Source organism: Aegilops tauschii, chromosome 3 (assembly GCF_002575655.3).
Source record: "Aegilops tauschii subsp. strangulata cultivar AL8/78 chromosome 3, Aet v6.0, whole genome shotgun sequence".
NCBI classification, from domain to species: domain Eukaryota; kingdom Viridiplantae; phylum Streptophyta; class Magnoliopsida; order Poales; family Poaceae; genus Aegilops; species Aegilops tauschii.
The window spans coordinates 3,031,476-3,046,876 of NC_053037.3; the positions used below are offsets into that span (position 1 = coordinate 3,031,476).

The window sequence follows — 15,401 nt, forward strand, 5'->3', positions numbered from 1 at the left end:
GGCGCTAGCCTCTGGCAGCGGCGAGGAAAGGAGGAACGTGGTGACGACGAGGGGCGGCGGCGCGAGATCACCCCCGTGTCGCCCAAGCGGGGCGACTCGGGGGTACGGCGGGCGACGTACTTACTTTCCTGTCTAAGTGATCCATCATCCATGTATACTGACATTAACTAGCTGCTGCTTTCGATTTCGCAGTTCATTAGCTGAAGATTAACGTACTGACGTTTAATTGGTACACGGCAGTACCTGTAATTAACTAACTGGCTTCTCCACCACACTCCAGAGGTTCAGTTCAGTGAAGCAAACAGTTGATCCGCCGACTTCCGGTTGCCAGCGTCAACATTTCTCTTCTTTTTTTGGGCAATCAGCGCCCAGTTTCTTTTCAACAAAATCTTGACTATTTGTGCTGAAAAAGATTCTGCGACTTACCTTCCATTTCCATGGATGGGTGTCACCATTGTAGCTGTCACTTGTCACTAGGTAGCTGCTCAAAGGTCTCTTCTTTCACCTCCGAGAAAAGTCTTTTGTACCGTTGCAGCGTGACGCGGCACCGACAGCAAGAGGCGTACCTCTCAGGCTAGCCATAGTGGGGTAACATAACTAGTATCATATACTTGGGACTCGCAAACATACTTACGTGGCAGAAAATTAAAGAAGAAAGAGAGGGTCTAGTAACATAGATAGATACCATAACATAATAAATGTTATGCTACTATGTGTCATGCATGGCAATAAATGACACCACCTATGATGCTACTTTATGATACTATGCACTATGGATGTAGTATCATATGCATGATACTAGTACATGTTACTCCCCACTATGACCAGCCTCACGCATGCACGTCGCCATCCGGCCGGCGCAACTTCCCATGGCCCCTTGCTCAACTGGCACACGACACATGGCATGGTGCGTCCCGGTAGCAGGAGGGGAGGAGTGAACGAACGAATAATCAGACTTTATACGAGTAGAGATTCATGTGTGTGTGTGTGGGGGGGGGGGGGGCATTGGCCCCCTCATCTTAACACACATCTACCTCTGTGCAGCCTCTGCTGCTGGTAGATTGACTGATTTATATGGACTGAAAAAAACGGAGAGTAGTGCTTGAGAATGCTACTCTATTCCTGGAATTAGCCGTCCCCTTCTTTAACTATTCGACCTGCTCTCCAGCAGCCTTTCCTTTTCAGAGTACTCACAAACTAGAATACGAGGGTGCTACTCAACTTCTCCAAAAGAGCCCTACTGAGTACAACTTCTCATAATCCTGACGGACCCAGAGCCGTTTTCAAAGCATAATCGTTATGCGGTCCCGTTGACCAAGACAAACCTAAGGGTCAATTTTGGTACTAGTTCAGTCCCGCCTGTCAGAATAGATAGTCTCATTTCGAAAATAAAAAATGACAAATATGATTCGATGGCTCTTCTCCACTAGCAGGTTTACTCCTTTCTATTTGCACTTTTGTATTAAGTTTCCTTATATATACGATTTTATTATTATTTTCTATTTGTCTATTTTATTTATTTTTCGTTTATTTCTATTATTCTTCTCCCAATTTTAAACCGCAGTATCTATTTACGATAATTTGATTGCTGACAACACGACAACATCACGCTTCTCTTTCTTATTCTTATTTATATAACTGTCACTTTACCGGGCCGGAAAAGTGACACCGTCACGTCTAAGGGTCGTAAGCCTGGAACAAGAAGGGTCGTCGTACAATTTCGGCGATTACAAAAAAGAAGGAGGCGAGCTCCCTATCCCTCTTTGTCTTTCCACTTCCCTCGTTCAGGAACAAACACTTCGCCAAATTCTTTTGAGTCCCGGTAAAGTATTCTAATTCAATAAGAATTTCGCGGGCGAATATTTACTCTTTCCTGTCTTATTTGTTAATTTATAAACTTATCAAATAAGACAATTTTTTTGGTTTGTTCCGCCATCCCACCCAATGAAGTGTTAGGATTCTTTTCAATAAAATCCTATGGAATCATAGGTTCTTCGTTCCCATCTACTAAGGCTTCAGCTTAAGTGGGTTCAGCCGCCCCAAATCTGACTCGATCCAGGGTTATATATCATAAAGGGCTTCGACAAGGGGTTTGATTCGTTCTTTGAGCAAAAAGAAATCGTTCCGGGATTTTAATGTAAAAACTCCTCCGCAGAGCTTGGAGAGCAGAGCACTCGGTTGCGATGGGTTGATTGATTCCATAGTGGGTTTCTGAGTTCATCAGGTGTGCTCGTGCCTGAAATGCTTTTCACAAGAAGCTAGTCAGAAAAAGGGGCACGCAGCTACGCGATTCTAACTGTTGGTATGTTGTATTTGTTCACGTCACAACAAAGCCAGCGGCACTAGTTCACACCGGCAACAAAGCCAGCCTACAGAATGATCGACCACCCAAATGTGACGTCCTCTTAATAATAAAAAGGCCATGATATTAATAATAAAAATCTCATGATATTGATAATAATATTGCCATCTTCTTATTAATAAAAATACCATTTATTAATTATTAAAAATTAATGCTCTTAATAATAAAACTGCCATGTCAGGAATAAAAAATATTTCCAAAATTTCCATAAATAAGCGGAAAAATTAAAATGGCATGCTTCTTCGGCGTCATCCAGTTCCTCATCCTCGCCGCCTTCTTCAAGAGGAACGGATCATGAGCACAAACTAATTAACATGGTACTCCCTCCGTTGGGAAATACTTGCGGGGGAAATGTATGTATTTTAGTAATTAACAAATTTATCAGAAGTGGTGCAATGCAACAAGCTTTACAGTCGACAATTCAACGAGCACAAACTAAACCGATGCTGGGTCTGGATCACCATCCTCTACCTATGGGCATAAAAAAGATGCAGGAGGTGGACGATATGTAGGCGACACCCTAGAGCTTTTGTTTCCTTACAAAGAAGAGCCCAGCATTTCACAGTCAATGCCCTAAAGCTTTTGTTTCCTTACAAACAAGGCCAAAATTTTCACAAGTCATGGAAAACTTGGCGAGAAACTTCGGCAGCACAACGCGTTTGGTAGCCGAAGATTTGAGGTTCATAACAATTATATATGATATTATAACCGAGATATCACATATACATGAGCATAAATACAACTTGTGTGCTTTGCCCTCTCCTGTCATCAATACCAGGATTTTCATCTCTAAGAGCTAGCCAGCTACTCGCTACTCCAATGCATCTATCTTACCAAAGCAACACACCAAGCAAGCTACGATTTGTTTGTTACTACTCACAATTCCAAGAAGAACTAAGTAATCAACCAACGGCTCCATCCATCAGCACGACCTTAGGCTCCACGACCACGATCTCCGTCCTTCAGTCAAACCATCAATCAGGCCCCCGGAACTGATGATCCACACCACCATCACAACCATCACATTCGGCAGCAAATAAAAACCGTGCGACAAGCTCAGATTGAACACCCATCTGTCTCCTCTCCCTCCTGTGGCTATGGCTGCAGGCCCTACCGAGAGAGAGAGAGAGAGAGAGAGAGAGAGAGAGAGAGAACACGACCAATGAATTAAAGAATCAGCACTACGAGCAATAACACAAGGAGAAGACAAAGCCAAATAACTACAAAGGCACCAGTTTTTATCGACAAATGCAATGCCAAATCAATGGATCGTTTTTTTCCAATGAATGTTTGGCAGACATTATCAAACTACCTTAGCAAGTGATAGTGAGTACATCATCAAGCTGGCAATGGGAAAAATAGGACAATCATGCAACAACCTACCCTTTATCTATCTCTCTACGTCTGAACCCCAGGCAACCACGTAAGACTTGCAGCTATTTTTTTTAAATGGCCGTGCGCCGTGATAGGAGAAAAAGGTATTTACTTGGTAGTCTTTGAATTCCGTGGAAAAAAAAGTATATACTGCTGTACTAGAAATTTTCTGCATGTTCCTGCAGTCGTGTTATGGAATGCTTCAACAACTGGCCCATGTCTTCTTTTCGCGATGCGGCGCCATAACCGACAGCCGCCACCATGACAAGTAGTAGGAACATGTGCTTCATCCGGGAAAAGAGAAACTCATCTGCGATGTCAGAGGGTTTGGTGCAGCAGGAACAGGGGTGCGTGAGATTGTGAGAAGAGAACCAAGGAAACCTATTCACCCGAGAAGAGAAAATCAGGACGGTCGACATGCATCAATTCAACCGAGATCCCTTTCAACTGATGGTCACATGACAACAACCTGTGATGTTTTTTCTTTTCACTTTTACCTCTTTGTTGTTCATGCCAATCATCAGGTAGTTAAAACCAGGAAGACTAGCCAGCTGACACACAAAATCGACTGACTGACAGATACAGTTTCTTTCTGTTTCATGTTCACATCAACGGTTGTAATATGTGGGGATTCAGAGAAGGCATCCCCACCTCACCGTGTTTATCCACGGGTATGTACAACATCATGCGAATTGAGAAGAAGAAGTAGTGCTGAATAAGGCAAAAAGTAAAGGAAAATTGTTTGTGAGGGAAGAAGTGAAGATGAGGACACCCACCACACCAGATCTGCACATCTTCATGAACATGAACACGCTACATACATCTGCACATCTATCCTGGAGAGCAAGGAAGGAACGATAGGATCACCACACCAGAAATGCTTGTTGGCTACTTGGCTTCCAGTGGAGTGGAGTGGAGTGGAGGTGGTTGTTGTTGTTGCCCACTTGGCTTTATATCCTAGCCTGCAATCAGGATCAAGCCAAAACAGTCGTCGGGTTTGGTGGGCAGTCCCCATCCTACCCTGCCCTGCCCTCTCCACCGCTGTACCGTTCATCTAGCTAGCAAAACGCTCCAAACTCCTGCCTACAGTAAGTAAGCCGCATGCATGAATTTCAGGCCGGGGAATCCTGGACGAAATGATTCGGAAAGGGACCTTGCTTGCTGCTTCAAGAAGCTAAAGGTAGGAACAGTTCCTGTGTTCTAAGCTAACTGACCTGATAGTAGTGTATCCACAGATGAGATGATTGAGAGGTTACTGGACAGTGCTGACAGACAGGGTAGACATCACGTTACTTACTTACATACCTGTCAAGTGAAGTGATCCATCATCGATGTATACTGACATTGACTGGAGATGTACTGCCGTCTGGTAGGGTAGACAGCACCACCTGTAATTAACTAACTCACGTCTCCAGCACACTTCAGTCAGTGGTTCAGTTCAGTGAAGCAGAAGCTTCAACCGTTGACCTCCATGGCCAGCGTCGACTTCCCCTTTCTCTCTTGCAATCAGCGTCCGGATTCCTTTTCGTTTCAACACCAAATGCTTGACCATTGGTGCTGAAAATGATGCCGCAACTTACCTTCCGTTTCCATGGATGGATGCCACTTTGCGGCTGTCACTTGTCACTAGGTAGCTGCTCATAGGTCTCATCTTTCACCTCTCGGAAAGTCTGTTGTACCGTTGCTCGCTCGCCGCGTGACGCGGCACCGACGCCCGGCCCGATCGCAACGTCTCAACCTGACCGGAGCTTAATTGGAAACTCGCATCACCCCAAACCCGTCACTAATGGCGATCTTCACCCCAAAAGTCACTACTGCACAATTAAAGAATCTATACTTACCAATACACCATTTCAAAAGTAGAACTCAACAAAGTTATGATATTTACAAAAATAGTTTGGGACAATTTGCTACACTGAATTTCATCTAAATCTAAGAGAAATAAATACAAAATTGACAACATTGTAATGCTAATTTGTGCCACCTAGATGAACCATATCTTTATAAGTTTTTGTGTCCATTTTAATTTTTGAAAAAATCTTAGCAGATGGTTCTACACTAATGTATATGTCTAATGAAAAATATTTTTCGTAGTACGGTCGGTGTCCCCTACTTTACATAGTAAGAAAGGAGGCTTCACAATATTTACATTAAGTGGTCATTAAAAGGAAAAGGAAAATTACAGAGAATTAGACAAATAACGGCAACACAGAATCAATCCGGGATTGAACTAGGCCTGGCTTCACTGGAAATCTATGAAGTTGAGGATAACTTTGCAACCAGACCTACAGCGCAGGGGAGATGGATCTTTGCCTTGAAAACGAAATTATTGTGTTCATTCCAGATGTTTAATGCTACACAAATCACAATCTCCATAAAGTATGGGCTAAGAATGAGATGTGTAGGCTTGTATAAATGACATCTAATGGTTCGAAGATGATCCCAATGAATATGCAAGAAATCCCAACAACAAGTAGCAGAGCCACACAAGAAGACATTAGAACAAAACATATCATATAAGCATGGGCTAAGACTGCCTCAGTTGTTTGTTGTTGCCACGTCGGAGTTGCGGCTGCGGGGTCTGGGTGGCGACGAGTGTTCGTTTCCGCGATCTTTCATGGTGCCAACCTTGAGCATCCCTCCTTCGTAGCTATCAGAATCTGAGCTACGCTGTCGTCGACACGTGTGTCTGGTTGCTTGGCATGATTTTTAGTGTGGCTGATTGTTAAGTGGATTTTGTCGAGGGTTGTTTGGCGAGTCACTTGCTCGGTGAAAAGTGATGACGTTGACGCCAATGTGCAGCCTTGACCATGTTTTGGATGAAGGACGATGACGTTGACGCCAGATGTACAACTGAGACAGCAGTTGGAACTGGTCTACCAAATCATTGTCTTCACCAAGCCTACTGGTTCTATTTCCTCAACTCTTTCATTTCCTCATAACTGTGTTGTGCACTTATTCATATCTGTGTTTGAAGACTTTGACTGAAGACTTTCTCAATTTCCTCAGTTCAATTTCTTTAGTCTGTTTGTCTTCATCCTGTGTTATCCTGTGTTTACGCTTTCTGTACTCTGTGCTTGTCTTCATTTCATCATGATGACCATGCTTGTGTTCTGCTATGCATACTTTTGAGTACTTATTCCGCTGCAAGTAGTTCTTCGTTAAGGAATTTCCTCACTGGCAAATTCCTCAATGAAGAATTCATAAAAATTGCCTATTCACCCCCCTCTAGTCGATATAACGCACTTTCACACTCCATACTTATCACTTCCACCTTTGTAAATTGCTACGATGATTCCCTACACTTGGGGATTATCAGACCTTGCTTTGCTACCTCAAGATCGAAGGATGGTCGAGCAGTAGTGAAGCAAAAGGCAACATCAATTCCTGTATTGTAACTGACCTGATAGCAGTACATCCGATGAGATGATTGAGAGGTTACTTACCTGACAGACAATGCTGACAGACTTGTCACTCCCTCACTTTACTTACTTAACTGTCAACTGATCTGTCCATGACATTAACTGACAGAAGAAGCATGGTACTACTACAACTAGTAGCTGCTGCTTTCCTTTTCGCAGTTCATTAGCTGAAGATATATTGTACTGGCGTTTGGTACACGATGGTAGTACATGTAACTAACTAACTAGCTTCTCCAGCACACTCCAGAAGTTCAGTTCAGTTAAGCAAACCCTTGACACGTTGACTTGCCATTCCTATACACGTCAACTTTTTCCTTCTTTTTCTAGACTATAAGGAAGGCTCAAGGCCCTCCCGATCCCATTTTTTACACTTTTTTTTTTGCTTTGCTCGTTGCATGTCACAGACGCCATCTACAGAGGGAGCCTCTTCTACGCTCTTCTACGTAAGTATTGTCACCTCCCTGTCACATGTAGCCAGCTCCAATCTCACAGCTTGAAGTTGGTTCAGGAGCTCACTCTTCATCGATCTTCTTCAACGGCTGCATAGGCAAGAGGGGCAGGTCTAGAGGGGTGACAGGACTGGGAGCTTCAGGTTGTTTGAGCATTATCTCAGGGCTCCCTGGAGGCGACGACTCGGTATGGAAAGAATCAACGGCACTTGAGATCTTCAGGCCATCCTCCAGTGACTTCTGGGCAAGTGAATCATGAGCTCATGACTAAGAAGTAATTAAAAACACCTCCAGTGTGTAAGTCAAAAACCTCTACCCCACTGCCAGCATGAATGGCGACCTGAGGACAAGAGAAACATGTGAAGAGATTACTCTCATTTCCTCCAATGCTCTTCCTTTGAAGAGAATCATCCATTTTTTTTCATTGTCAGATGGATCAGCCACCAGATCTGTTTCAAATCAGACCAGACAATATTGCCAAAACCCATGGAGTTTTTATACTTCCAGATGCACCACGACACACATGCACATACATAGTTCATAACCATATGTTTTTATGTGCATGCTAGAATCTGGAAATTGACAAATAGTTGGCTCCTAGTTCACAAAAGAAGTTGGAAATAGTATTCTGGATTTGCTTAGCTACAACACAACCAAAGAAATGGTGATATATGAATTCATGTTCCAAGCAATAAACACACTCTGGAGGTTTTTCAATTTCTCTCTTAAGAAGGTTATCCTTGGTCATTAGCTTGTTGTGTGACAAAAGCCAAAGGAAGACTTGGATTCTAGGTGTGGCAACAATGGACAAGACTGAGGGGATATAAACAGGTTGCATCCCTGACTCTTATCCTTCATTCCTGTGCAATCAGCGTCCAGTTTTCTTTTGAACAAATCCTTGAACATTTGAGCAAAAGATGCTATAATAAACTTACTTTCCATTTCCATGGATGGATGTCACTGTTGTAGTTGTCACCCTGTCAGTGATGGTAGCTCAAAGGTCTCATCTTTCACCTCCGAGAAAGTTTTTTGTACCATTGCTGCGTGACGTGGCATGGACACCAGGGTCTACCTGATGCAAGCTTAACTGGAAACTCGCATGACCCCAAACCGGCCACTAATGGCGATGTCACCGTTGTAATCCACAACCATTATTGGTTAGGCAAATTGTGATTACCACCGTGGGGGATTATATAGAGTACATCATGAGGCGAGACTTGGAGTAAAATACAATTCGTCATATATTTGAACTATTCAATCTCTATGTCCTTATCTCTGCACAATTATACTTCTAACAACTGTCACACCCATCATATGCACGATACCAACTCATTGTTATTATCATTTGAGCGATTAAAAATAACATATTGTGGTCCAAAGGTTCACACACCCATCAATCTCCTTAGTTGCGACCTCGGGGCTAGAAGTCTTTAATCTAAAATGTGCATCACACACCTCCAAATTGCTAAGATATCAAAACTAGAGATAAACAAATGCATTCAAATATTGTATAATGGCTCATCCAGTACCTACAATACACAATTACTCAACCAAGTATTTCACTCAAGACACAAATACAAATGAATTACTAATGTGGGAGGAAGACGAGGCATGGTTTTAAATGCGAGATGCTAGAGGTGGAAACGAAAGAGCCAACCCGACAGTCAAACTAGCATGGTGGCACCCTCCCCTTGTACTTTCTTTGATCACCCCTTATAGATGGCTTCTGGGTAGCGTAGAGGATGATTGAAGTTGTATATTAAATAAACCTTGGAGGTGAGATCGGTGTGGTGGCTTCTTCATGTGGGATCATCTTTAGGATACCCAATTTAATATATCAAAAATACAAACACCATTTCTCCTCCACTTTATTCCCAAACTTTATGTTGATAACGGTTAAGTGTGCAAACAAAAAAAGCTAAGATAAAACCACCTATAGAAACTTATGAGACAAAAAACTCAAAAGGAAATTGTTATAAAATGTAGCCAATAAAAGTCATAAGGTTGTTGGACATATGGGAGAACCAATAGAAATGCCCAAATAAATTGCGCAAAAATCTCAACATACTGAACCTGCACAAGTAAAGAACTAAATTTACTCATCCTTTTTTATCAATAATAGTGCATGGTTTGATTTTATTTTTCTTTATACATATGTTGTTGTTTCAGTTATTAGTAAGAAATACATGTTGCATTGCTTGTTATGAATTGATTTATTGATCGAGAAATTGGATAGATTCGGCGATTTTTTTATGATAAGAGAAAAATAGCAAGTCAGCAACACAGTAGATAAGAAATAAGTAAACATTGAATCGGTTCAAAGTTGTCAAGAATCATTTGTAAAATATAATGACAACTTCAAAGACTCGTTAGAGCAAAAACCTATATAAATAAAGTAACATTAGCATACAACATTGGTTATTTATGGGTGCCGATGATGACTCTCGGTCCTTATGCAACGTGAGTATTATCTAACAATAAATGACCACCACATAATTATACTAAATATTTTTACATTTTTAACATTCAAGTTATCAGTACATCTTAAGTATTTTAAAATAATATAGTATTTACATGCAATGCCAACTAACATTTATTTTTGTCATGTCCAATAATATTAATCATATAACTGTGTTGGTAGTATCATAATCCAAAATTCATTAGTGTGCAATTAAAGGGTCTATGTTTACAAATACATAATTCCAAAAGTATAACTCGTGAAAGTTATGCTATTTAAAAAAATATTTTGGGACGTTTTGTTAAATTTAATTTCATCTAAACCTAAGGAAAACTAATTAAAAACTGACAACACTGAAATGAAAATTTGTACCACTTAGATGTACCATATCTTTTATATGTTTTTGTGTCCATTTTAGATTCTGGAAAAAATCTTAATAGAAGGTTCTACATTAATGTATATGTCTAATAATTATCTTCTTTTCGTAATACACTGGGGGTCCCCTACTTCATAGAGTAAGAAAGGAGGCTTCACAATATATCCTGAAGCGGACAGGAAAAGGAAAAGAAAAATCACAAAGAATTAGACAAACAAACTGCAAAAATGAATCAATCAGGGATTGAACTAGGTCTGGCTTCACGGGAAATCTATGAAGTTGAACATCACTTTGTAACCAAACTTTACAACACATGGAAGATTGATCTGGCCTTGAAAATGAATCCTTTTGTTCCTTTCAGATGTTTAATGCTACATAAATCATAATCTCCATAAAGCATGGGCTATGAATGAGACATATAGGCTTATATAAATGACAACTCATGGCTAAAAAATGATCCCAATGAATATACAACTCACAATGTATGTATGTATGTATCTCCACTCTACAGGGAGCACCATGCGAATTGAGAAGTAGGGGTACTCTTGAATAAGGTAAAAAAAGAAGAAGAAGAAGAGGAAATCATGTTGTTTGCGGGGGAAGAAGTGAAGACAAGGGGCACCCACCACACCATCCATCATGCACACGCTACATACAAAGTTGTATGTATGTATATATGTATGTATGTATGTATGTATGTATCCTGTAGAGTGGAGAGCAAGGAAGGAAGGAAGGATAGGGTCAGCACACCGCAAAATGCTTGCTGGAGTGGAGGAGGTTGTTGTTGCTGCCCACTTGGCTTTATTTCCTACTCCCAGCCTCCAAAATGAGGATGAAGCCAAAACAGTCGTGGGATTCGGTGGGCAGTCCCCATCCTGCCCTGCCCTGCCCTGCTCTCTCCACCGCAGTGGAGTACCGTCCATGTTGCAAAACGCTGGCTCCAAACTCGTACCTGCAGTAAGTAAGTAAGCCGCATGCACGATTTCAGGCAGGCAGGATGATCGAGATGCCATGATTCGGAAAGGGACCTTGCCTGCTTCAACAAGGATGGCTGAGCAGTGAAGCAACACGCAACACCACTTCCTGTATTGTAACTGACCAGATACTTACTAGTACACCTAGTTTTAAATAGCCCGCTATAGTCTTTTCAGTAGGGTGCCGTCAAACGATCGTCTTCACGAATAGCTCGTTATTTAAAACATTATTAGTACATCCATGATGATGAGATGATTGCTGATAGATCTGTCACTTGTCACCACTAGCCTAGCTGCGCAAAGGTCTCGTCTTTCACCTTCCGTGCCGGTGCTTGCTCGCCGCGTGACGCGGCACCGACGCGAGGACCGATCGCAACGTCTCGACCTGACCCGAGCTTAATTGGAAACCCGCATCACCCCAAACCCGTCGCTAATGGCGATCGTCACCGCCGTAATCCGGTCGCGGTGGTTTCACCGTAGCCATGGACGGGAGTACGTCACGTCCCTATCTCCACCGCTACTTAACCAATCGGTCATGCCGGGGTAGGGACGCCCGCCTCCAGCCGCAGCACACTCATCGCTACAGCGGTGCGGCCTCGCCCCACCCACCCACCTCCACCACCGCCGAAAAAGAAGATCCAGAGGAAGCGGCGGCCGGCAGCGATCGACTGAGGATGCCGTCTCCGGGGCCGGCGGCCCTGCTCGTCGCGGCCGTGTTCCTGTGGTGGTCGGCGGCCGGCGCGCTGGCGGACGGCGGCAACGGCACGGTGTGCCTGTGCACGGGCCCGCAGTGCGTGCCGCCGTGCCCCGTCCCTGGGACGACGCCGCCGACGACGTCGCCCACGCAGTTCCCCTTCTGCCCGCAGCGGCCGGCGGCGGTGGGGCCCTTCCCGTGGGAGCAGCAGCCGCCGGCGGCGCCGAGGTCGGGGTCGGGGTTCCCTCAGGACGCGGGGTTCCTCGCGGCGGCGGCCGCGTGCCCCGGTAGCACGGCGACGCGGCTGGCGGTGGCCGCCGCGTGCTCTGCTCTCTTGCTCCTCCTGCACTAGTGACCCTCTGTCTCTGGCTCGCTCGTCCACTCCTGTAGATTGATGGATGGATGTAGGTGCGAGCTCATCAGGGATGTGTGTGCTGATGTCCAAATCTATATGATATACTCTACTTATGTATGTAATTCTAGGTCTTGGTTTCATTTCAATTCAGTAGGCTAATATGAAGGAACAATCTAAGAAGGATTGGTTGGGTTCCTCCTTTCTGCATCATGTTCTTGTTGCTCTGATTGATTTGTTCGTTCATGGAGGCCATAACTTCACCTTTTCGCTGTCAGACCTGATAATACACATGGAGTTCCATTCGGATCTCTCTATGATTGGTGCTTTATCAGATGTCCAGATGCATGGTCTGGAACATGCATATGTTCTGAAGAATATTATTAACTCTTGGCAGCACTGTTGGACACTCTCATATCTTGTAGTGCTGTCAGACATGGCAATGGCCAAACAGTCTTTCAGCGCACAAGCCCATGCTTCGTCAGTTGTTGGTGTAAACTGAATAGGAGTATACCAAATGCTGCCATGAAAGCAAATTAGGTGCCACATCAAGAAAGAAAGAAACCTTTCCGTTTGGCCTGAATCACTGAAGCGTCAGGGCCTCAACCAATCCAAATCTCTCACTATCACCAGGGAACAAACCGGCAGAAGATGAAGATGATTACTGCGGGGGTTTCAGCACTGCACAGTAATAATCTCCTGCGAGAAAACAAAAGCATTGGAACTGTACAAGGAAAACTGAACATACATGCATGTACTCCTTGGTGTTAATTTGGGAGGCCCGTTATTAAGAAACTGCCATTTGGCATGGACGGGCTTACTACTCATCACTCGTGGGTGGGAGCGTTTTCAGAGCGTGCAGCGCTGACGCGTCAAGGCCTCCACCAAATCTCTCACTATCACCAAACGAAAAACACAAGGGCACCACTAATTGCCGACATGGCAGTAGCAGGATAAATTTGTATAGTCTATGCACAAGAATAAATTCAGAAAGTAGCACCACGTAGCAGCAGTTTCTATCTATCTACCCGGCAGTTCGAAATTCAGATTATTCCAAGCACAGATTGATTTGTGCCTACTGATAGGTATATAGGTAGATAGATAGATACACAAAGAAATGAAAAACATTCCGGTCCCTTTCAGCGGTCGACTAGAAAATAAAAGATGCAGAGAAAGATGTGTCTTCTTTCTTTCCAGTGGTGGTGGTAGTAGGGCTGTAGGGTAGGATCAATCGACTCGACTGAGATAATCATGTTATGAGAAGAAGATGGAGCCGTTTGAATCACGTCACCTTTTCTGCAAGGACGCAAACATTGGTCCATCCACGACATGATGACAAAAGTTAGTAGTATAATGCAGCATGCTTAGCTTGGCTTTGCCACCAGAACAATATTCTGCCGCTTAGGTAGCTCCCTGCTAGAATACATACGCACACGCTGAGAGCAGAGGAAAAAGGAGACGAGACGACGGACGACGACCGGCCTCCACCGCACCACTCCACTCCACAAAGCCCAACCGCTAAAGCACCCAAGGACAGGGGAGGCCGACCATTATAACCCACACAAATTCCCCACCGAGAGAAGAGAACCACGAGCACTGAAAAAAGGAGAGGAGGAAGAAGAAGCTAGAGAGTCGCGCAGCTAGAAAGGCTCGAGCTTTTCTTGCTTGCTTTCGGCGCCATGGCGCGGCGGACGGTGCAGCTGCTGGCGGCGCTCCTCGCGGTGACCGTGGCGGCGGCGGACGACAGCGGCGAGAAGTGCACGGGCGGGTGCGGGAACCCGTGCGGCATCCCGTGCACCTACTCCAGCCCGCCGCCGCCGGAGCCGGCGCTGCCCCCGCCCGTCTACTACCCGCCGCCGGCGCCCGTGTACTCGCCGCCGCCCCCCGAGGCCGTCTACCCGCCGCCCACGCCCACGGCCGACTGCCCGCCGCCCCCCACCGAGGGGTACACGCCCGCGCCCTACACCCCCACGCCGTCCACGCCGTCCGGCGGGTACACCCCGACGACGCCCTCCGGCGGGTACAATCCGACGCCGTCCGGGGGCGGGTACAACCCCACGCCGTCCGGGTGGTTCACGCCGCCCAACATGCCGTCGTACCTCACCCCGCCCGGCCCGCTCTACCCGCAGGACCCCGGGTTCCGGCCCAACGCCGCGCCGGGCCTCTCCGCGTCATGGCGCGCGGCGGCCCTCGCGGCTTTGACGGTGGCCGGAGCCCTGGCCTTGTGATCGTTCGACGCACCGATCGCGCCATGCCAAGGTACACGCACGCGTGGCCTGAAGGCATGGAGCTAGCAGCTGCACCGCTCGATCCATGGAGCCAAGCGCCGTGGCGACCATGGTAACCCAAGCGCGCGCGCGGGCGCATCCATGGCCGGCGCACGTACGTTTTAATTGAAATTCCGTTGATTCCGTGTTGATAATAAGCAAGGTTAGGGAAGCAAGCCGATGTCGGTGTTAATAATTTTTCTTTTTGAGTTTTCATTCGTGCTGTTCATGTTCATGTCCTTCATCTGCGTCGGCAGATGAACCGTTCTTGTCATGTACGTAAGTTGGGTCTCGTTTTTTCACTTTGGTCAATCATAGGAAGGAAGGAAGGAAGGAAAAAGATGGATGTTCATCGATCAGACTATGTGATACTGATACATATATATATGTCTCTGATTACTCACACTTGAATTCTACTCCATCTTTCATGTCTCATCTTCTTTGATCGACATGGTATGTTTCTCCCATGAACACCAACTCGATCATGCACCATGGCCCATGCATGCCTCCATGGTGCTGATTGAATTGTTGCTTTTGCTATCCCGATCAATGTATGCAACCTAACTAACCTCTGTGTTAGGTGTTAACACTTTGAGCACCCGCACATGCGTTGCACCGGCCGCCGGTGCATGCACGCACACGCCATCCGATCTTTCTTCAGCCAAAGTGCACT

General features: G+C 45.1%; 2 protein-coding genes and 1 long non-coding RNA gene across 3 annotated transcripts; 2 read left to right on the forward strand and 1 right to left on the reverse strand.

Moving 5' to 3' along the window:
- Positions 1–3,042: 3,042 nt before the first annotated feature.
- On the reverse strand, positions 3,043–4,653 carry LOC120976327 (uncharacterized). Its single transcript, XR_005771580.3, has 2 exons — positions 4,513–4,653; positions 3,043–3,472 (listed from the first exon to the last, which is right to left on the reverse strand). It is a non-coding gene; the product is annotated as an uncharacterized lncRNA (long non-coding RNA).
- Positions 4,654–11,664: 7,011 nt separating this feature from the next.
- LOC109769206 (uncharacterized) lies at positions 11,665–12,674 on the forward strand. The gene has a single exon (XM_020327954.4). The coding sequence runs from the start codon at positions 11,898–11,900 to the stop codon at positions 12,459–12,461; it is 564 nt and encodes a 187-aa protein (XP_020183543.1). The 5' UTR covers positions 11,665–11,897; the 3' UTR covers positions 12,462–12,674.
- A 1,218-nt stretch (positions 12,675–13,892) lies between these two features.
- LOC109769204 (uncharacterized) lies at positions 13,893–15,161 on the forward strand. Its single transcript, XM_020327952.4, has one exon. It carries the CDS (start codon positions 14,141–14,143, stop codon positions 14,687–14,689), a length of 549 nt encoding a protein of 182 aa, XP_020183541.1. The 5' UTR covers positions 13,893–14,140; the 3' UTR covers positions 14,690–15,161.
- The last annotated feature ends 240 nt before the right edge of the window (positions 15,162–15,401 follow it).

Bases quoted from the DNA above. Each gene is read 5' to 3' on its own strand.
- LOC109769206 (XM_020327954.4), top strand. From the start codon at position 11,898: ATGGACGGGAGTACGTCACGTCCCTATCTCCACCGCTACTTAACCAAT.
- LOC109769204 (XM_020327952.4), top strand. From the start codon at position 14,141: ATGGCGCGGCGGACGGTGCAGCTGCTGGCGGCGCTCCTCGCGGTGACC.